Genomic DNA, 20,944 nt, shown 5'->3' with positions numbered 1-20,944 from the left:
CTACAAATCGCTTTATGATTTTTATTCAGTAAACACTGTGAAATCATCCTCTAGATTTCTCTGTTGTCTTTTTCCGGTTTGTCTCGGGGCCGGGGAATGGATAATCCCTCCTCTTATCTCACGGAAGGGACGGGTCCCCCTGCTCCCCTCTGAGCTGGTCTCAGGGAAACGAAGACGGAATTGGGCAACGCAGGCTCCGCTCCGAGAGGTGTGATGTTTGAAAAAGGTTATACGAATGTTGGTAATAAAGCGAAATGGATCCAGACCCATCCATGTTTTCCCACTAACCGAGACGTGTGGATGTGTGGATCAGCCTACACTGGAATGAGCAGGGAATGCCATGAAGTGGGAGGAGTTTGTCGGGAGGAGTGAGAGTTCACCTGACCCGGTGGGGGGATGGCAGGCAGTGGCGACGTCTGTATCTGGTCGGCACCAGGTATGGGTGGGGCAAATGATCAGCCCCCAAACGTCCAGGCCATCATCTCTGACTCGTTCGCTCGTTTGAAACCCTAAAGTTAGACATGACGTGAGAGGCCGGGGAGCAGAGGTCGCCTTCGGGGAAGGGCTCAAGGCTGGCTGGCTTCTCCGAAGATGGGGTTGGCTTGCTGGGTGACGCGGATGAAAGTGGTCCTGCGGCTCAGCTCCTTCAGCTTGGCGGCCCCCACGTAGGTGCAGGTGGAGCGGATCCCGCCCAGGATGTCCCTGACGGTGTGCTCCACGTCGCCCTTGAACGGCACTTCCACGACCTTCCCCTCGGACGCCCTGCAGGGCAGAGGCAGGCCTGAGAGAGATGGATTCTCGTCTTCCCATCCCAAACATTTTGCAGATCTATTCGGGACCGGCGATCGCCCCACCCACGCCAAAATTTGATCCACCAGGTCCCAGCACCAGAGGTGGTACATCCAGGGAGTCCATGAGGCACCTTGTCTTCGTGTACCACCTCTTTTGTGCTTAAATTCCTTAAAACAAAGACGGTGCTGGACTGAAAATGTCACAGTCACAAGAACCGTGAGCTCACGACAGCAGGGCCCTTGAACTTGGGATGGGAATTCAGTGATACTTCCCTTGGCCCAGCTGGTAACTTGGCTGCCTGTCTCACAGCCTCTTTGCCTTCCAGTTTTCCGTCCTTATTACATTATAAATGTAATAAACACAGATAAATTTTCCTTCCCAACTGTGCTTAACTACCTCCAAGACCTATGAGGCTTTTTTTTCCTCAGCCAAACTGACCTCTGATTTCCCTCACAATATGCTCGACTTGAACATTCTATTACTGACACACTCTCTTTCAGAAATCAGGAGTTTTATGGCCATTCCTTGATGTCTCACAGACTTCACTTACAGCCAAGGAAGTGCTCTCAGCCAAGGGACAGAACATTCTCCTCGTTTATAGTAATAGTGACCTCAATGCTCCCACTGCTGGTCCTGTAGCCAAAAGAGCACCATCCACACGCACCTGGTTCAAGGGAACCCAAAGATGTATAAAAGTTACCCCCAAAAACGTTAGGAAACACAGCTATTAAAAGAGAGTTGGGGGATAAAACCCAAAACAACTCAGTGCCTATAGAATGTGGATTGTTGGGCAGGGAATAGAACAGAATATCATGGAAATAGAACAGCAGTCCATGTGGCAAGGTCTGATTCCATGTGCTTCCTCTATGTCTGACGTTCAGGAGTCAGTGCTGATGGTTACGTAGCTAAAATGTCACCACCTGCCCACAAGAAGGGAGATATTACCCTATTTCTTCGATTCTAAGACACACTTTTCCCCCATATAAACATCTCTAAAATCGGGGTGCGTCTTAGAATCGCGGGTGTATCTTAGGTGTTTTTTTTTCTGTTGGTGGTACTGAAATGAGGGTGCGTCTTACAATCGATGGCGTCTTACAATCGAAGAAATACAGTAGTAGAACCATGAGTTTTGCAGAAGTACAAAAACTGGGTGGCGGGAAAATGTGAATAGGGGGTGGACCTCCAAAACCCCAACAGGAGGACTCAGTATGATCAGGAGTCACAATGCTGATAGTGGGTGGGAGGGAGGGTGGGAGAGAGAGACAAAACCAGGGCAACAAAAATGATCAGAGGCCTGGAAACAAAGCCCTACGAGGAGCGACTGAAAGAACTGGGCATGTTTCGCCTGGAGAAGAGAAGATTGAAGGGAGACATGAGAGCACTCTTCAAATACTGAAAAGGTTGTCACACAGAGGAGGGCCAGGATCTCTTCTCGGCTATTGGGCGGTATAAAAATGTAATAAATAAATTCTCGATCCTCCCAGAGTGCAGGACACGGAATAATGGGCTCAAGTGACAGGAAGCCAGATTCTGGCTGGACATCAGGAAAAACTTCCTGACTGTTAGAGCAGTATGACAATGGCACCCATGACCTAGGGAGGCCGTGACCTCTCCGACATTAGGGGCCTTCAACAGGCAGCTGGACAGCCATCTGTCAGGGATGCTTTAAGGTGAATTCCTGCATGGAGCAGGGGGTTGGACTGGATGGCCTTAAAGGACCCTTCCAGCTCTTGTATTCTATGATTCAAGGGAAATGGAACGGCCTACGCTGGAGGAGGGCATGGCTGGCTCCCTGAACAGGAGCACCAGAGGGCAACATTTTGTCCCAAGCTGCACTTGCGTTACTATCCACAGGGCAGGAACGGATGTTAATTGGGTAGCTGAGGAGGAAACGAGGGAGCTTTGACCCTTTCCGGCCCCCCGTACCTGTACTCGGCGACACCCCCAGCGTACTTCTTCATCGACACCTCGGAGCTCATGCCGTAGAAGAGCCTGTACTTCTTGCCCCCCTTCTCGATGAGATCTCCACCCGACTCGGTGTGTCCAGACAGCATCCCCCCAAGCATGACGAAGTCCGCACCAGCACCTGCAGCCGGGACAGAAACGCAGCAGTGTGAGCAGGGCGGTGAAGCGGCCGTTCGGGGCGGGACGCAAAACTCAGAACCAGCCCAGCAAACGTAACGCAGGAAACGGGGAGGGTGGGGTTTTACCGAAAGCCTTCGCCACGTCCCCCGGGCAGCTGCAGCCTCCGTCCTGTAGAAGAGAAGACGGAAAGACAATCTCGGCTTTCCGTGCACATTTTCTCTGACGTCTGCAATCCTAGTAGCTAAGCAAATGGCAAGGATCTAGTCCTCAAGGCTGGGAAACCTAAGCTAGAGAGATCTCAGATCCAGAGGACACATCCAAAAACCTTAACCCAGTTCTAAGCCGCGTGTCATTACCACGGTTTCCCTGACATGCACATGCAAGGTTGGGGAAAGTGGTTCTAAAGGGTTCCAGCATCACCAGGGGGCTCTGCCCCAGTTCAGAATTATTTATTTTATTTATTTATTTATTACTCTTATATATCGCCCCCATAGCCAGAGCTCTCTGGGCGGTTTACAGAAATTCTAAAATTGAGATACAAACAAGTATACAAAAATTTAAAACTCTAAAACACAGAACATACACACATAAAGCATTAAAAACCGTTAAAAAAACTAAACAGGTGGGTGATTAAGATGTGCCGCCATATGCCTGGGCAAAGAGGAAAGTCTTAACCTGGCACCGGAAAGATAGCAGCGTTGGCGCCAGGCGAGCCTCGTCAGGGAGATCATTCCATAGTCTGGGGGCCACCACCAAAAAGGCCCTGTCCCTCGTTGCCACACTCCAAGCCTCTCTCGGAGTAGGCACCCGGAGGAGGACCTTAGATGTTGAACGTAGTGACCGGGTATATTCACGTCGGGAGAGGCATTCCGTCAGGTATTGTGGTCCCAAGCCATGTAAGGCTTTATAGGTCAAAACCAGCACCTTGAATTGGGCTCGGAAACATACAGGCAGCCAGTGCAAGCGGACCAGAGCAGGTGTTATATGGTCGAACCTTCTGGTTCCCGAAATCAATCTGGCCGCTGCATTTTGCACGAGCTGCAGCTTCCGAACCGTTTTCAAAGGCAGCCCTCCGTAGAGCGCATTGCAGTAATCTAACTTGGAGGTTACCAGAGCATGGACAACTGAAGCCAGGTTATCCCTGTCCAGATAGGGGCGTAGCTGGGCCACCAACCGGAGTTTGTAGAAGACCCTGCGACTCCTCCTAGCTCGTTCTACAGCCCCCTGGACCTGATGCGAACGCCAGGCCTTTGGCCCTGGGCCTCTCACCGAGATGATGTGTCCGTTGAGGCCGTGAGCGGCGTCGGCACACTCCATGACGGCGCTGAGCTGGGGATAGCCCACGCCCGTCTTCTTCCGCGTGGTGCAAACCGAGCCTGGAACAAGCCGAGACGGAGAGGGTTGAGTTCCCCAGAAGCCAGCCTCTGGTTTGGTTTGGGGTGGGAGTTTTAGGGGGGCCATCTCCCCACCTACACCCCCTCGCCCCAGAAAGAAGCGACCTTCTTTAGCATTCCACGGGCATGCCTGAACTGCTCCCCCGTCCGAATAATCAATACAGGTATGCCCCTTAAGTAAGCAGTAACTCCACCTTGAACTCAAAACGGCTGAACCCGCCATCACCCCGAGAATGGTTTGTCCCGACCTGTGAAATGCACCCCTCCGCTAGTCACCTGGTCCGATCCCCACTTTGATGATGTCGGCTCCAGACAAGATGAGCTCTTCCACCATCTCCCCCGTGACGACGTTCCCAGCCTGCGAGGGGGCGGAAAAGAGACCCTCAAAGTGGCCGGACGTCACTGAAACGCAGCACGGCGGGGCCAAGCTGGCAAAGCTTGCAGACTTTGCACTGCCATGGGGTGGCGATATTGTGGAACGCCACCAAGATGTGGGGTCTGAAGGGAGTGAAACGCAGTCCCCTAATGACAACCATCTGGCAGGGATGCTTTAGGGTGGATTCCTGCATTGAGCAGGGGGTTAGACTCGATGGCCTTAGAGGCCCCTTCCAACTCTACTATTCTAGGATTCTATGACTTCGAGGGAGAGGCACGGTCATAAGAATATCAGAAGAGCCCTGATGCCGGATCAAACCGAGGGTCTGTCACTCTGTTCACACAGTGGCCGACCAGCTGTCAACCAGGGACCCGCAAGCAGGACACGGTGCAACAGCACCCTGCCGCCCATGTTCCCCAGCAACTGTTGCACACAGGCTTACTGCCTCTGATACTGGAAGTAGGAGAGCCATCAGGACTAGCAGCCCTGGATAGCCTTTGCCTCCAGGAATTTATCCAACCCCCTTTTAAAGCCACCCAAATTGGTGGCCTTCAGTACATCTTGTGGTAGCGACTTCCATAATTTAACCCATGCGCTGTGTGAAGAAGTCCTTCCTTACGTCTGTTCCTTACGTCATCGGATGACCCCGTTGGGTTCTAGTATTTTGAGAGAGGGAGGAAAATGCCTCCCTCTCCACATTCTCCGCACCACACGATTTTGCACACCTCTGTCATGTCTCCTCTTAGCCTCTTTTTCCCCCCAAGCTAAAGAATCCCAGCTGTTGCAACCTTTCCTCGTAGGGCAGAGGCTTCAGCCTCTGGACCCCAGTCAGGGAAGACCAGAACATACCATGATGGTGTGATCGGGGAAGCGCTTGCGCACGTCCTTCACGAACTGGACGAAGTGTTCCGAGTAGCCGTTGGCCACGTCCAAGCAGATGTAGCGCACCTGCGGCACCGTCTCCAGGATCTGCTCCAGCAGCTCAAAGTCCGAGGGCCCGGTGCCTGAACTGGCGGCCACGTTCTAGGGAGAAGCATCAGGAGAGATGGTTAAAGGCGGGAGAGGGGGGCCGTTCCCCGGGGCCACCAAAGAAAGACCTCGGAGCCACGGTCTGCTCCGCCGAAGCCCAGGTGAAGCTGGCAACGGCCCCTCACCTGCAGGCAATCCGGGTTGTGAGCGGCGAACTCCTTCCACTCATCCAGGCTGTAGTGTTTGTGGACGGCAGTGAAGAGAGAGAACTGCGGAGACAGGAGGACACGTTTGGAGCCTCTGAGTCCGAAAGAATAAAAACGCTACTGATAAAAGGAAAGGAAAGGAACCTCTCGTGCAAGCACTGAGTCATTACTGACTCTTGGAGGGACGCCAGCTTTCACTGACATTTTCTTGGCAGGCCTTATAGCGGGGTGGTTTGCCGTTGCCTTCCCCGGCCGTTATTCCCTTTGCCCCAGATAACTGGGTACTCATTTTACCGACCTCGGGAGGATGGAAGGCTGAGTCGACCCGAGCCGGCTGCCTGAAACCAGCTTCCGCTGGGATTGAACTCAGGCCGTGGGGAGAGATTCGGCTGCAGAAACTGCTGCTTTACCGCTCTGCGCCACACGAGGCGCAGATAAAAGCTATAAATAAAACCCGGGGTGGCCCCAGAGGAGCTGGGAAGTCCGGATTAGGTCTGACGTTTTCCACCCGTTCTCCCTGGGAGTTCCTTCCCTACACAAGGGAACTCTCCTGGTTGAAGAGCGGCCAAGAAGCTGAATGTGAAGGACATGGGGCCTTGCTGGTTTATGGGCTGTATTGGCTCTTTAAGTGTACTGGATTTTTAATTGTATTATTCTTTCTGCTTTGTATCTGTTCTGGTATGTGTTGTGTAGCCATGAGGTGGGAGTGTGGAACTCTCACTCTCGGAGCCTCTCACCTGCAGGTTATCTCCATGGTCGTTAGGATAATTGGGTTTAGCTGTGAGAGAGAGGGCAAAACCCTCCCTAAGAGGGGAGGGTTGCTAAGAGCCAGGCCGAGCTGGGGGTTGGTTCAGCGAGGTCATGGGGCCCTAAATTCTAAAGGGGATAAAAAGGGTATCCTGTTTGGGATGAGGATCTTCTGTTCTGGTTTTGGAGGAAGAACACCCAAAGCAGCCTGGGGTGGCTGCTCGGAGTAAGCTGGGGTCTTTTGGTTTATTTTAAATGTCTGGATTTCCTGAGACAAGGCTGGCCGCTTTTATGGCTAGGGCTGGGTTGTGTGTTTGCAGGTTTTAGATGGAGCTGTGGCTACTAGTACATTCTCCCTTTGCAATCTCTCCTTTAAACTCCTTCCTTCCTTCCCTCCTGCCCTTTTCTTCCTTCCTCTCCCATTTGCTGCTACCTCTGGCCAAAACCTTACCTGTTATAGTTTTAGCTGAATGGTATTAAACTTGTTTTGGCCCTTAAGCGGAGTGTGCGTGTGTTTTATTCCAGGAATCTCTGGCTCATCCCAGTTGGGGAAAGAGCGAGGGCGAGGGGTGGCCGGGGACAACAGGACGTTTGGTCCGGGGCCTACCTTGCAGGGAGGTTGGATTGACTCCAGCCTTCGTCTACAGCAGCCTTCCTCAACCTGGGGCGCTCCAGATGTGTTGGACTACAACTCCCAGAATGCCCCAGCTAGGGGCATTCTGGGAGATGCAGTCCAACACATCTGGAGCGCCCCAGGTTGAGGAAGGCTGGTCTACAGTGAACATGCGGCCACAGGTGGCAGAGAAGAGTTCCTCCACTTCCCGCGCTAGCCAGAGCAGGAAGACCTTGGCAGTGGTCCAGGGGGCCGGGATTTCACGTCCGCAGCCGTACCTTGCAAAGGACCTTGGCCATCTCAAAGGTGCCGACGGTGTCCATGTTGGCGGCGATGATGGGGATGCCGCCGTACGTCTGCTTGGAGTTGCGGAACACGAAGGACCTCATGAGATCCACCTGGAGAAAAGGGGAAAAAGGGAGAGAGCTCCAAAAACGGCCCGGGCCCTTAAGAGATCCCCTAGGTCAGGAGGCCCCACAGCAATCTCCAACTGTGACCACGAATCTCTCCCCTCCCTGCTCCCTTCTAAACAATTGTTTGAAGAAAAACCTTGGGAAACGTTAGGGCCGGCTTCTCTCTCTCTCCCTTTCAAGCCTCTAGGCTTGCTGTCTCTCTGCCCTCTCCGCCCTCCTGTTCCCCCCTTCCCAGCCTCTATTTAGCCTTGCTCTTCCCCCTGTCAGGGATTGCAATCAAGCTCAGCTTGGAAAAAACTGTTAAGAGTTACTGGCTTCTCCTCTCTGGCACATACAACTCAGTTGAAAGCAAAGCCTTGATATAGCAGATGTTTAGCTGATGTTTCTAGGCTACTGAGACTAAACTTTATAGCAGGAATAATAATGCTCCACAGGATCAGGAATAAAACACAGCATCAATTTAGCAAACACGAATATAACTTTACTTTGAGGTAGGTAGTTTCAGGATCAAGACATACAGGATTAGACTCACGAAACGTAACACGTTCAGAAATACATCACACAGGAGAGAAATACATACTGTACAGACACTCTTTAAATACAGATACAGTAGATCACATGAATCAATCACACAATATCCCAGCTGTCAATTAACCCTTGACACTGGCTGATGCAATGACTAGTCTGATGCAAGCTTCTCAAGAGTTGCTTCAGCTCTGGTTGCCTGAAAAATCTGGACAATAAAAATCCAACCCTGACACCCCCACCTCTTTCGCTCTCTTTTGACCAGCCAGCAAACCTCCCACCACCACCACCACCACCAGCCACATCCTCCATAGAAACCATTTTGTGCTGGTGGCCACAGCAGTTTCTCACATCCTCAAATGTGCCCGTGGGTCCCTGCTCCTATCATGGCGGAGGGAGGGTGTCACTGAAGCCAGGGACTGAATGGGCCAACGAAGCCTTCGCTTCAGGCCTCCTTGCATGCTCCCCCTATAGCTCAGGGCTGGGCCACTGGGGACCGTCCAGACATTGTGGGCCTACAACTCCCATGATCCCTCACAACTGGCTAGGGCTGAGGGCAGGTGTAGGCCACCACCATCTGTAGGGCTGCAGGTTGACCCTCCCGCTGCTCTAGCTGAGCCCCCTAAGTAGATGTTCCTGCGGTTTCTCACTGGTGCAACCCATCGGGAGAGGAAAGCACGGGCAGGGCAGAGGCTCTTCTCAGAGACAGGAAGGCCATGGCAAAGAGGTATGTTGGAACACACCCAGTTCTTTGAGGAGAGACTGAAAGAACTGGGCCTGTTTAGCCTGGAGAAGAGAAGACTGAGGGGAGACATGAGAGCACACTTCAAGGACTTGAAAGGTTGTCACACAGAGGAGGGCCAGGATCTCTTCTCGATCCTCCCAGAGTGCAACGTCTCCTTATGGGAGATGTAGTCCAAGCCCTGCCCCTCTATAATGGGAGAGCGCACTAATATGACTACAATTCCCGCAAAGCAGCGCGCCTGAAGTTATTGAACGGTGCGTCACGCGTGAGCCGACGAAAGCGCTCACCAATCAAATCTGAAGAATGACAGCACGAGAAAGAATACTACTATTCCCAGGAGCCAGCGCGCGGAGTGATGGCCTGTGTAGATATTTTCTGCCGCAATGCCTGACGGACAATGTAGTCCAAATGATTTGTGGGAAAATATTGGGGGGAAATATGTACAAGTGATTAAGGAGGAATAAAAATATATGGGGATAACATATGCCTCTTGGTACTGAATTTAATTGCTATTGTATGAAACAAAGGGCCCAGAGGAGCCGTGAGGCCTCACGGGAAGCGTAGTCCATTATCCTCAATAACAAAGGATCACCCGTGTGGAAAAGACTACATCTTCCATAATGCAATGCGGGAGGGGGAAGAGTGCAGGACACAGAATAACGGGCTCAAGTTAAAGGAAGCCAGATTCCAGCTGGACATCAGGAAAAACCTCCTGACTATTAGAGCAGTATGACAATGGAACCAATGACCCAGGGAGGTTGTGGGCTCTCCCACACTAGAGGCCTTTAGGAGGCAGCTGGACAACCATCTGTCAGGGATGCTTTAGGGCGGATTCCTGCATTGAGCAGGGGGTTGGACTCGATGGCCTTAGAGGCCCCTTGCAACTCTAAGTAGAATGCTGTTTCATCCCCCTCTCCATCCCAGTTGCTGGGAACCCCGTGTGGGAGGGCGCTGCCTGTGGGCTCCTCATCTGGTTGGCCACTGAGGTAACAGAACGCTGGATGCGATTGGACACGGGCCGTCCTTACCTCGCTGCGGGACTTGAGCGTGCTCCGTTTGGGCCTCAAGAGGACATCCTTGAAGTCTAACTTAATGTCATTATCAATGTGTGGCATCTTGGAACCCTGGAAGGAATGCAGAAGGATCAATACCGGGCACTCTGAGGTGCAAATTCTACCCAGGGCAGCGAATGTTAATCAGCAACTGACAACTTTAATTAAACAATCCAAGAGGCCATTTGTTCCCAGTGGAGTTGCAAGTTTACATTTAGGGTCTTCCCTAAAAGAGCTTTCCTCAACCGGAAGTGGCTGGTACTGGATCCCAGGGACGGCGTGGACAGCGGAGCCAAAACTATGGAATTCATTTCCTTAGGAAGATGCCAACCTGCAAGGCTTGCTTTGATCCACGTTCGTGGGGGTGTTGTTGCTATACTGCTGCGTCACGGAGTTAATGAAGCCATCTATACAACGAATTAGCTTAAGACGAATATTGCACTACAAAGCCACGGACTCTGGCGATCAGATGTTGAGGGTTGATAAACATACGTTGGCTTCTGGAGGACAGGGAACAGACGTTACAGCCGCTAAGATAAGCACACGCCTTCGGGCACAGGCAGCGCCATCCCTGCCTGCCTGTTACTTCTTCGCTAAGAGTAAACATGGCCTCGTTTCCCTGTGCATCACCTTCTCTTCCCTATTGCAGGCTGCAGAAACTCAACTCCAAATTCAGTCATCTGACGTTCTGCAGAAGGACCCGGGGCTTCTCCTTCCCCCACAAGCACCGACAGGTGATTTCTCAGATTTTGTGCTCTTTTTTCCCTAGTCTAAATAGTCGAAATGCCTCCCATAAGGCTTTAGTTCATAGAATCATAGAATAGTAGAGTTGGAAGGGGCCTATAAGGCCATCGAGTCCAACCCCCTGCTCAATGCAGGAATCCACCCTAAAGCATCCCTGACAGATGGTTGTCCAGCTGCCTCTTGAATGACTGTAGTGTGGGAGAGCCCACAACCTTCCTAGGTAACTGGTTCCACTGTGGTACTGCTCTAACAATCAGGAAGTTTTTCCTGATGTCCAGCCGGAATCTGGCTTCCTTTAAATTGAGCCCATTAGTCCGTGTCCTGCACTCTGGGAGGATCGAGAAGAGATCCTGGCCCTCCTCTGTGTGACAACCTTTTAAGTCTTTGAAGAGTGCTATCCTGTCTCCCCTCAATCTTCTCTTCTCCAGGCTCAACATGCCCAGTTCTTTCAGTCTCTCTTCATAGGGCTTTGTTTGCAGACCCCTGATCATCCTCATTGCCCCCTCTGAACACACTCCAGCTTGTCTGCGTCCTTCTTGAATTGTGGAGCCCAGAACTGGACGCAATACTCTAGATGAGGCCTAACCAGGGCCGAATAGAGAGGAACCAGTACCTCACGCGATTTGGAAGCTATACTTCTATTAATGCAGCCCAAAATAGCATTTGCCTTTCTTGCAGTAAGAGCTTTATGCTGAAATATGCAGGGGTCTGGGGTATTTTAGCCCTGTCGCTTTCACCTTTGGCCTCAACTATCCCTGGAATGTGACCCCCCAAGAGCTTCTCCAACATGGGATTTGGCCGTTGAGCTAAAAGACGTTCTGCATCTTTCCCTCTTGGTTATGATCCAATTGCAGCATGCCAGGATGAGAGGTTTGGGTTGGTGAAATAGAGCTAGGGTGACCCTATGGAAAGGTGGACCAGGCTTTAACAGTTGTAGAGAAAAGGGAATTTCAGCAGGTGTCATTTGTATACATGCAGCACCTGGTGAAATTACCTCTTCATCACAACAGTTAAAGCTGCAGGAGCCCTCCCTCTTTAGATAGAGCGAACAGGTACAGAGGGCAGGGCTCCTGCAGCTTTAACTGTTGTGATGAAGAGGGAATTTCACCAGGTTCTGCATGCCTACAAATGACACCTGCTGAAATCCCCCTTTCTATACAACTGTTAAAGATACAGAAGCCCTGTTCTCCATTCCATAGGGTCACCCTAATATAACCCAGCCTGGATCCACCCTGTATCTTAAGTGGTAAACAGCCTCTTTATCACTTGGGTCATCGAAGTACCTCAAAGGAGTCAGCTTGGAGACTCCTGGTCCATCCATCCCTTGGCTGAGAGCCTTCTGAAGACCACACTTATGCTTCATCAATGCCTAAGACATCTTGCCTCTCCCTTAGTAGGAATTGACTGCTGTCAAGACTCTCCTGGTGGATTCAGGAAGAGCTTGAACCTTCAGAGCCAGGTGACCCCAAGAAACAGGTTGCCTAGGGTGACCCTATGGAAAGGAGGACAGGTGTCCTGTATCTTTAAGAGTTGTATAGAAAGGGGGATTTCAGCAGGTGTCATTTGTATGCATGCTGCTCCTGGTGAAATCACACCAGTTAAAGCTGCAGGAACCCTGCAGCTTTAACTGTTGCAATGAAGAGGGAATTCTGCCAGATGCTTATGCCTACAAATGACACCTGTTGAAATCCCCTTTTCTATACAACTTTTAAAGATACAGGAGCCCTGTCCTTCTTTCCATATGGTCACCCTAAGGTTGCCCTTCAGGGCCAATGCCTTCAGATCTGCCTTCTCAAGGTGGAAAACTCAACTTCTGAGGCAGAGAGGAATATGGAGTGGTCATATAGCCCCAGAGAGCATTGTCACCTCAAGAGGACTCAGTTAAGAAGAAGTGCTTGGCCACCAGAGAGGACTCCTTGAGAGCAAGCACTGTAACATGATGCAGCTGTCTATAGGTAGCTCTGACTATATCAGCTCCCACTTTAACATGAGAGCTGCTAGAAACAATATCTGTTCTTCAGCTCTGGTTTATAGATCCTGTTTGCTCCCTGACCTTAATGTGTGTTTGGCCCTCTGTGCTACCAACCTCTGGATTCTACTTGACTCTGCTTTTTTACTTAATTGGTCTCTTGGTTTTTCACCTTGTACATCAGAACTTGCTCTGGAAAAACCCCCAATGTGGCTGGTAAAATTGTGCCTGACTACTTGCTAAATTGACTACTAATATGTCCCTGTATTTGCTTAGCAAAGAGCCAGAACTTGGTTTAGAGCAGGGCAATTGCCCCCAAAGCCATGGCATCAGGGAACTTGGAGAGAGAACGTCATCTTTGCTTGCCTGTTAATGCTAGGTTTGCCATCTTGTAAGGACTGCTCAATTGTGCAGTGTTTGAATTGTGTCTTTCTAATTAAACTCCATCTTGAGTTGGTGTTCCTTTGAGTCAATCCATCTTCAGTAAACGAACAAAGAAGTGCTCACAATGGTTGAGATTCCACCAGTTGTGTGTGGGGGGGTCGAATTTCCAGGGCAACTACCTGCCTGTCACTTGCAGGTAATCTGTAAAGGTAACAAATGGCACACTTGATTGTTCTTTGACTCTCTTATGTTAGCGTAACAAGGAATTAAAATAAGTAAAACAAACATTGAAGATAAGCCTATCTTAAAACAACCAGCGGTAGCTTTTGTCATTAAAGTGTAAGTTCTCTTACCGCTGGTGAACTGTGTTGCTTTCACGAATCACGGTTTGCTAGCAGCTGTTCGTGACCTCCGGTCAGCCTCTGGTTCTCTTGCAGCGCTTCATCTCAGGTCATGCTGGGGGGAAAAACCTCCATGTTACATCTCTCATCTCTAACCTTCGTATCATATCTGAACCTCTTTTCTCAATCAACCACTTCATCACTCTACATCCAACCTCCAGCACCACCTCTAAAACTCCCACCCGCTCTCCTGTCTCCGTTCCCATGAGATTAAGACACACCACTGCCAACATCAGACCTGCCAATTCCTCTGGTTTGAGTTAAGACCTCCGTCGTGGTCGTCTCGGTCTATTGCATGACTGTGGTCCTTTAGTTGTGGCATCTAAATCTGTCAACAGCTCTTGTCCTACCACAAGGCGGGCTGGAGGCATCAGCCGTGACTTCTCGCTTTGCTACGCCTTTGTTCCTTACTCGTATAGCTATCTCCTGGCTCCAGTCTCACCGCCATCCCACCATGCTGTTGTGTAAGCATACGTATGACCGCAGCTGGCTCTCTCAAAACCAGGCAGATATTATTCCAAATAAGCTGGGATAGGGCGTTAGCCACCAGGCAGACGTCAACCCCACTGTGTGACCCCTTCCGCAGCAGTGCGCTGTGATGTCAGCACAACTCATGTCAACCTTGCATTGCTGCTCAGGACTCCCAACCCCCTCATCATTAAAAAGATGTTGTTCACATCAGAAATTTTGGATCTATTTTGGGGGAGATCAATGTGGGGGCCCAAATTGAACCCCACTTCCGGTTCACCCCACTTCCCCCCCCTGCGCACACTTCCGGTTGTGCGTGGCTACCCGTGGTCAGCAGAGAGGGAAGCAGCCGGCGCGAGCCTCCTTCCCACACAGCGAATGATTCCACCCGGCCCCTCGCGAGCCTGCTCCCTCCCATACCTGGTTTACTTGGAGCAGGGCCTTATGGGAGATGTAGTCCAAGCCCTGCCGCTCTATAATGGGAGAGCGCACTAATATGACTACAATTCCCGCAAAGCAGCGCGCCTGGAGTTATCGAACGGTGCGTCACGCGTGAGCCGACGAAAGCGCTCACCAATCAAATCTGAAGAATGACAGCAAGAGAAAGAATACTATTATTCCCAGGAGCCAGCGCGCGGAGTGATGTCCTGTGTAGATATTTTCTGCCGCAATGCCTGACGGACAATGTAGTCCAAATGATTTGAGGGAAAATATTGGGGGGAAATATGTACAAGTGATTAAGGAGGAATAAAAATATATGGGGATAACATATGCCTGTTGGTACTGAATTTAATTGCTATTGTATGAAACAAAGGGCCCGGAGGAGCCGTGAGGCCTCAAGGGAAGCGTAGTCCATTATCCTCAATAACAAAGGATCACCCGGTTGGAAAAGACTACATCTTCCATAATGCAATGCGGGAGTTTGGGAAGAGACATGAAGAAAAGCGGGAGTTGAAACTGTTAATTCGAACAGAGACTGAATCGGTGAAGAGAACTATACGTATTATTTTGAGCTCTAAACTTCTTCGCTGTTTGTTTGTTTTTTAGGTAACTTCTAAGGCGTTTCCGGGCTCCCAGTTTATTGGGAGCGGGTCGGGTGGGCCGCCGGAAGTGACGTCACAACGGGGCCGGACGAAAAAGAGAGCGAGTGAGTGAGCAAAAGACGCCGCGCGTTCGAAGGCCGGTTCTGCTTCCGAGGTCAGAGGTCGGGCGTGGAGCCGCTGAGGGAGGGAGTGAAGAGGTTGGTCACGATGCTGATCAAAGTGAAGGTAAGAAACGGGCCTCCCCTCCCGGCCGCCCCTCACGGGAGACGGCTCGCGCCGCAAGGCATGGCGGGATAGCTCTGTGCCTTTCTCCGCTCCTGTCCCGGTGCATTGTGGGAGGGAGTGGGGAGGGGGACCTTCCTCTGCCGATTTTTTTTTTTTTTTTTGGAGGGGGGGGGATTCGTAGTTCGACCAACAACAGGCAGGAATTAAACAGGTAGAGCTCGCCCTATCATTTTTGTGGGGATAGCTTCACCGCATGAATTGCAGCCTGTCACCCTGAAAATGCAAACCAAAGGTGGTTCCCCTTTGTTTACTAGAGTACAAAAGGTCGCTGTCAAAATCAAAATGCATCATTCACGTTCTCGGTGGCTTAGGAATCACAACCTAAGCAGTAGTTGATGCTAAAGCGTGATTTATTTATGTATTTGTGTTTATATCCTGCCTTTCTTCCAAGGAGCCCAAGCCAGTTTACATGATCGGCCTTTTATCCTCACAGCAGCCCGGTGAGGTAGGTTAGACGGCTTCCATGGCCAAATGGGGACCGGAACCCAGGTCTCCTGAGTCCCAGTCCAGTGCTCTTTACCATTACAGGCCGAGGAAGGAAACCTGGTGCCCTCTAGATGTTTGGGATGACAATTCCCATAAGCCCCAGCCAGCATGGCGAATGGCCAGAGGTCATAGAAGATGCCATCCAAAGCATCTGGAAGGTTACATCAGCTGGGATTGTTTAGCTTGGAGAGGAGGAGGCTCAGGGGAGACATGATAGAGGCGTACAAAATCATGCATGGTGTGGAGAATGTGGACAGAGAGGCATTTTTCTCCCTCTCCCAAAATACTAGAAACCGGGGTCATCCCATGAAGTTGATTGGTGGGAGATCCAGGACAGATAAAAGGAAGGACTTCTTCACACAGCACAGAGTTAAGTTATGGAACTCACTACCACAAGATGTAGTGATGGCCACCCATTTGGATGGCTTTAAAAGGGGGTGGATAAATTACCTGGAGGAGAAGGCTATCAATGGCTAATAGCCCTGGTGGTTGTGTGCTATCTCCAGTATTCAAGGCAGTAAGCCTGTGTGCACCAGTTGCCGGGGAACATGGGTGGGAGGGAGCTGTTGCACCATGTCCTGCTTTGTTGGTCCCTGGTCAACAGCTGGTTGGCCACTGTGAACAGAGTGCTGGACTAGATGAATCCTCAGTCTGGTCCAGCATAACACTTCTGATGTTCTTAGTGTTAATGACGCTAGCATTTAGTATTGCCTCTCAATTAGAAAATAAAGCTCTGGGTGGACTTCTACCCCTGTTTAAGACACAGGAAGAACTGGGAACCGCAAATGTTCCATACTACTGCTGTCGCTCACGCTGTTTTTCTTTTTTCAGTCCTTATATTTATATCCCACCCTAAATCACAAGGATCTCAGGGCAGCATACAGATAAAATCATACAAACAATATAAAACAATAAATATATATAGCGAACAAAACAAACTAAACCGTTAATAAGCTAAAACCAGTGTAGAATTTAAAATCTGTTAAAACAATTAAAACTACGTATCTTTGTGCATATATGTTATTAAATGCTGCATCCCACCCTACAACAAAGCTCTGTGAGTTGTTTACAGTAAAACACAGTAAGCTATCATGTATAAAAGGAAAACAGCATGGTCAAGGAATAAAAAATACAGCTCCATCTAAAGAACTAATTTAACTGAAAGCAGTTTGAAATAATAAAAAGTGTTTTTTTTTTCTCCTGCCACTTCAAGGTTGGTAGGGATAGTGGCAAATAAACTTACTTGGGCAGGGAATTCCAAAGCTGGCATGCCACCACTAAGAAGACCCCGGATCTTACATCTCCCAGCTTTACTTTAGATGGGGCACTTTTTGCTTGGCGGTGTGGAGAAGAATATATGGGAAGATGGGGGGGTGTTCAGAGGGGGAGAGAGAGAGCCCACGTGCCAGCTCTTTCCATTATGTTGGGAAACAAACCAGTAACCATTGAAGTTCTTCTAGAGCTGACGCTGTATAGTTATGGCGGCCTGCATATGTATAATCCTTGCAGTTGCCTTTTGTAACAGTTGGAGCTTCTGAAACTTCTTGAAAAGCAGCCCTGCTTACACCAACCCAATCTACAGGTTACCAAGGGATGAATTATGGACACAAGATCTGTTCATCGATGAGAGGGCCCAGCCAGAAAGAGGTGGCCTAGCTCCTGAGGTTCTGGGAATCTCCCTAAGCGAAATGTAGTGAAACCGGGGCTGTTCTCTGCTCTTTCTACCCCCTTAGTCTTTGGGATGGCTGTGCCCCAGGAGCCCTGTGCTGTGAAAAATGCTAACCCCGCTGTTTTCTATCGACCTGATGGGACTTGCTTGCAAGCAGTTGTATCCAGGGTGCTTGCAATGGTGCCAGTGTCTCTTCCCACGTTCTTATTTTACTGCCCCGACATGTGGCAGAGAAGCCGCTTGCCTCCTGCCCCTTCTGCTCTGTAGCAAGGGTGGAGAAGAGTGGAAGGAGGTTTGCTCCCGTTTCAAATCTAAGGGACCGCTAACCCCCGGCGCAGAACTGGAAGGAGCCAGGAATGCTGGCCTGGGAGCATTTTAGGATACCATGTTTGGCCCCATGCACTGAAGCATGATGGGGAAAAGGAAGCCATGTGATCCAGCTCAGAGAAGAAGGATATAATAAATCATACACAGGGAGGGGAGTGTTTAAGAGCTGGGATCTTAATGCAGAATGGGAAAACCTGAGGGTGGGGGCAGATTGGATGTGAGTCTGTGGATGGCTGTGAGGAAGGGTCACCTCCTCTCAAATGGTGATCAGACCCCTCTTTTCTCACGGAGCTGGGAAGAAAGAAACCACTGAGCTCCAGCCTCAGTGCCCAGGGAGAAAGCTGAATCATGATGGGAAATCAGTAGACTTGTTTGATCGCTGAAGGTCCACGGATCCCTTGATGGCGCGTTGCCGACTGTGACTCGAAGGGAAGCGTGGGCCGAGGGGTGGGCCGGACTGTCTTGGGCGTGGATCCTGGAACAAGTGGGGACCTCGTTGGCTGCCTCTGATGATACCTCTCTCTTTCGTTTCAGACGCTAACTGGGAAAGAGATTGAGATCGACATAGAACCCACAGACAAGGTAAATCCTTGGAAAAAAATTTGGCTGACGCTGGTGATGGTGTTGCCTGCCTTCCTCTAAAAGAAAAACCTCCCTAGAAGGGCCTGTGCTTCTAAGAGGTGATCAGTAGCTTGGCTCTCCCAGGGTCCTTTTCCTTACCTTGGTATGTGCTGCTGGGGGGCCTCCATCTCCTTCCTCCCAGGATAGCTTCAGTTGGGGGAAGGAGGTTTAGCTTCTCCTTACTGGGATCAGCTCCTCTTATGGTGGGGAAAGGGGTTTAGCCTTTAAAAATTTTAGCTTTTAAAACTTGATTTTGTTCTGACTTTATACTGTTAGTTTTACCCTACCCAGTGCCTGTTTACCCTACCCTGTGCCTGTTTGCATTCTCTTCCCCTCCTTATTGTTTTATTATGATTTTATTAGAATGTAAGCCTATGCGGCAGAGTCTTGCTATTTACTGTTTTACTCTGTACAGCACCATGTACATTGATGGTGCTATATAAATAAATAATAATAATAATAATAGCCGGTATCAGCACCCAGTTCTGTGTTTAGCCCGGTCCAGCCCTCCCCAATCCAGCATCCTCCAGGTGAGTTGAACTACAACTCCCATCACCTCGTCCAGCATCGCCAATCGTGGGGGATTATGGGAGTTCTAGTCCTAAACCTCTGGAGGGCACCGGGTTGGCTGCCCTCGCTTTGGCCTCTTATCTGTCGGACGGCCACCATTTTTCTGCCTTTGGGCAGCTGAGCCACCCGCCTCGCTGCAGGCTTCCTCTGTCCCTTTGGCAAGCCGTGTGTGACTGTGGATGGTCCCAACGGTTCCTTATGGGCTGCAGCCAGTAGTTTTTGGGACTGCCTTTCTCGCTGCGAGCAGCCTGCTTCTTTTCTCAGCTAGAGAGCGTACAGGGAAGTTGCTGTTTCTCAGCCGCACCGACCCGGCAGGGATGGTGAGAAGCTGTAAACATGATGCCATTTTGGTGTGCCATTTTGACTGCATCCAGTGGGTCGACGCTACAAATGGATCTGGGTAAACTGGGGCTTTCCTCTGTCTCTTTTCCCCCCACCCCTCCCCAAGGTGGAGAGAATAAAGGAGCGAGTGGAAGAAAAAGAAGGGATCCCCCCACAACAGCAGCGGCTCATCTACAGCGGCAAGCAGATGTGAGTGCGTGAGGAGGGGCGGCACCCTCCAGATGCATGATGGGATGAGGAGGGGCGGCTCCCTCCAGATGCATGATGGGAGACTCACACACTGGGCCTGTTCGGATGACACGCTAAGCCATGGTTTAGCAGCTAACCCTTTTGCAGCAAAGGCTCAGTGAGTGTGTTTAAACCGCCGTTATGTAGCCACCATGGTTAGGAATAGCTCACATAACCTGCTAAGCCATAATGTTTAGCTCAAAATGCTTAACCACGGTGGCTTAGCATGTCTTCTGAACAGGGTCAGTCTTTTTAGGGCGTCTAGGACGGGCGTACGTCCTCTTCTGGTACATTGTAGGACAAAAGCTTCCCTTCTGCAAGAACCTTCCCCTCAGAATGGACAGTTGCAATAGGCCCTGGTGTATTGTGTGCCCCGTTCCTTAAATACGCCCGGCGTGCCTCGAGCAGTCGCCGAACCTCACCCCGGCGGCCTTTGTCTCTTCTCAGGAACGACGAGAAAACTGCAGCCGACTACAAGATCCTGGGTGGCTCCGTGCTTCACCTGGTCTTGGCGCTACGCGGGGGAGGCCTGCGATGATGGTTCGACTGTCCCCGGTGCGCCCCCCTCCCCTAACCCTCCCCCACCCCCCTCAAAGGACAGATCGAACCTTTGACACGCAGGAAGCAATCGGGCCGTACATAACTCCGCTCCCACGGGCCTTCTTCCTAGTTCTGGGAGGACGGGCCGCTGCCTTCCGGGATCTTCCGTAAGCTATCATTTGAGAGAAGCGCTGCTTAGGACGGGGGCATCTTTGGTTAACTCAATAAGGGTTACACAGCACCCCACTGGTTCCTGGCCTCCTCCTGCATTTCCACCCTGGTGGCTTCTTGAAACCCTCCTTACTCATCGGCTGTTTGTTTTTCTTTTCTCCGCCGCCCTCGTTCAGATGTCTCCTCCCCTACGTTGGAATGGCTAAGTGTTTAAATAAAGGTGTTTCACAACCTGTGTGGTTCCTTGCGAGATGTGTGGGCTCTGGATTTGTGTGTCTTCGTTTTGAGGGATTCCCTCTGCTATAATTTATGGGGTGGGGTGATTTCTCTCTGGGAAATTCAGGGGCGTTGAGTCCCAGGAAACGTCAGACATAAACTGGCTCAAAATGCGTTCCTTTTCACCTGGAGCGTGTCCTCCTCTGATGGAGTGGGTGGGGTTAACAGTTACATGCCACTTCCCTGAACTATAATTCCCAGGATTCTTTGGGAGAAGCCATGACGGTTACACTGGTGTCACGGCTGATACACCTCTGTAGTGGAGCTTTTTCCCAATATAATTTCCCTTAGGGCAGAGATGTTGAACCAGTTTCGGGCTGAGGGGCCCGACACAATTTCAGAGACGCTTTCGTGGACTACATGCCAGTGGCTGAAAGCGAGGGTGGGGGGAATGCCAAAAAAGTAGGCATTATAGTAGCTGAAAGTTCTTATTGTCAGTAACAGTCCTTAGGGGAGGTAGTTCAACCTTCTACAAGGTGGAAAAAACGGGATCCCCCAGTGAT

General features: G+C 50.6%; 2 protein-coding genes across 4 annotated transcripts; one reads left to right on the top strand and one right to left on the bottom strand.

Annotated features, from left to right (window-relative positions):
* Window positions 1-7: 7 nt before the first annotated feature.
* Window positions 8-14,293, bottom strand: GMPR2 (guanosine monophosphate reductase 2). 2 transcript variants are annotated; one of them, XM_063137370.1, is made up of 11 exons: window positions 14,208-14,293; window positions 13,368-13,470; window positions 9,894-9,989; window positions 7,461-7,580; window positions 5,802-5,885; window positions 5,497-5,670; window positions 4,548-4,629; window positions 4,147-4,253; window positions 3,003-3,045; window positions 2,719-2,878; window positions 478-762 (listed from the first exon to the last, which is right to left on the bottom strand). In XM_063137370.1, exons 3-11 carry the CDS (start codon window positions 9,978-9,980, stop codon window positions 567-569), a joined length of 1,053 nt encoding a protein of 350 aa, XP_062993440.1. In that variant the 5' UTR covers window positions 9,981-9,989; window positions 13,368-13,470; window positions 14,208-14,293; the 3' UTR covers window positions 478-566. The 2 variants fall into 2 exon arrangements, with proteins under 2 accessions (XP_062993439.1, XP_062993440.1); XM_063137369.1 differs by lacking the exons at window positions 4,147-4,253; window positions 13,368-13,470; window positions 14,208-14,293 and adding an exon at window positions 10,249-10,323 and having other exon boundaries at window positions 8-762.
* A 732-nt stretch (window positions 14,294-15,025) lies between these two features.
* On the top strand, window positions 15,026-20,397 carry NEDD8 (NEDD8 ubiquitin like modifier). Of its 2 annotated transcripts, XM_063138802.1 has the most exons (5): window positions 15,026-15,151; window positions 18,228-18,275; window positions 19,333-19,415; window positions 19,902-19,994; window positions 20,342-20,397. In XM_063138802.1, exons 1-4 carry the CDS (start codon window positions 15,134-15,136, stop codon window positions 19,990-19,992), a joined length of 240 nt encoding a protein of 79 aa, XP_062994872.1. In that variant the 5' UTR covers window positions 15,026-15,133; the 3' UTR covers window positions 19,993-19,994; window positions 20,342-20,397. The 2 variants fall into 2 exon arrangements, with proteins under 2 accessions (XP_062994872.1, XP_062994871.1); XM_063138801.1 differs by lacking the exon at window positions 20,342-20,397 and having other exon boundaries at window positions 15,029-15,151; window positions 19,902-20,057.
* The last annotated feature ends 547 nt before the right edge of the window (window positions 20,398-20,944 follow it).

Source organism: Elgaria multicarinata, chromosome 11 (assembly GCF_023053635.1).
Source record: "Elgaria multicarinata webbii isolate HBS135686 ecotype San Diego chromosome 11, rElgMul1.1.pri, whole genome shotgun sequence".
Taxonomy (NCBI): Eukaryota; Metazoa; Chordata; class Lepidosauria; order Squamata; family Anguidae; genus Elgaria; species Elgaria multicarinata.
Note: the sequence above shows the minus strand (reverse complement) of the source record. Positions and strands in the feature narration are given on the sequence as shown.

What these genes read in the sequence shown, in the direction of transcription:
- NEDD8 (XM_063138802.1), top strand. An exon ending in ACATAGAACCCACAGACAAG is followed by an intron (nt 18,276 to 19,332) that starts GTAAATCCTTGG and finishes CCCCTCCCCAAG; the next exon opens with GTGGAGAGAATAAAGGAGCG. An exon ending in ATCTACAGCGGCAAGCAGAT is followed by an intron (nt 19,416 to 19,901) that starts GTGAGTGCGTGA and finishes GTCTCTTCTCAG; the next exon opens with GAACGACGAGAAAACTGCAG.
- GMPR2 (XM_063137369.1), bottom strand. Translation starts at nt 9,980, where the DNA reads ATGCCACACATTGATAATGACATTAAGTTAGACTTCAAGGATGTCCTC. An exon ending in CGCTCAAGTCCCGCAGCGAG is followed by an intron (nt 7,581 to 9,893) that starts GTAAGGACGGCC and finishes CCTTTTCTCCAG; the next exon opens with GTGGATCTCATGAGGTCCTT. An exon ending in GGACGTGGCGAAGGCTTTCG is followed by an intron (nt 2,879 to 3,002) that starts GTAAAACCCCAC and finishes TCCCGGCTGCAG; the next exon opens with GTGCTGGTGCGGACTTCGTC.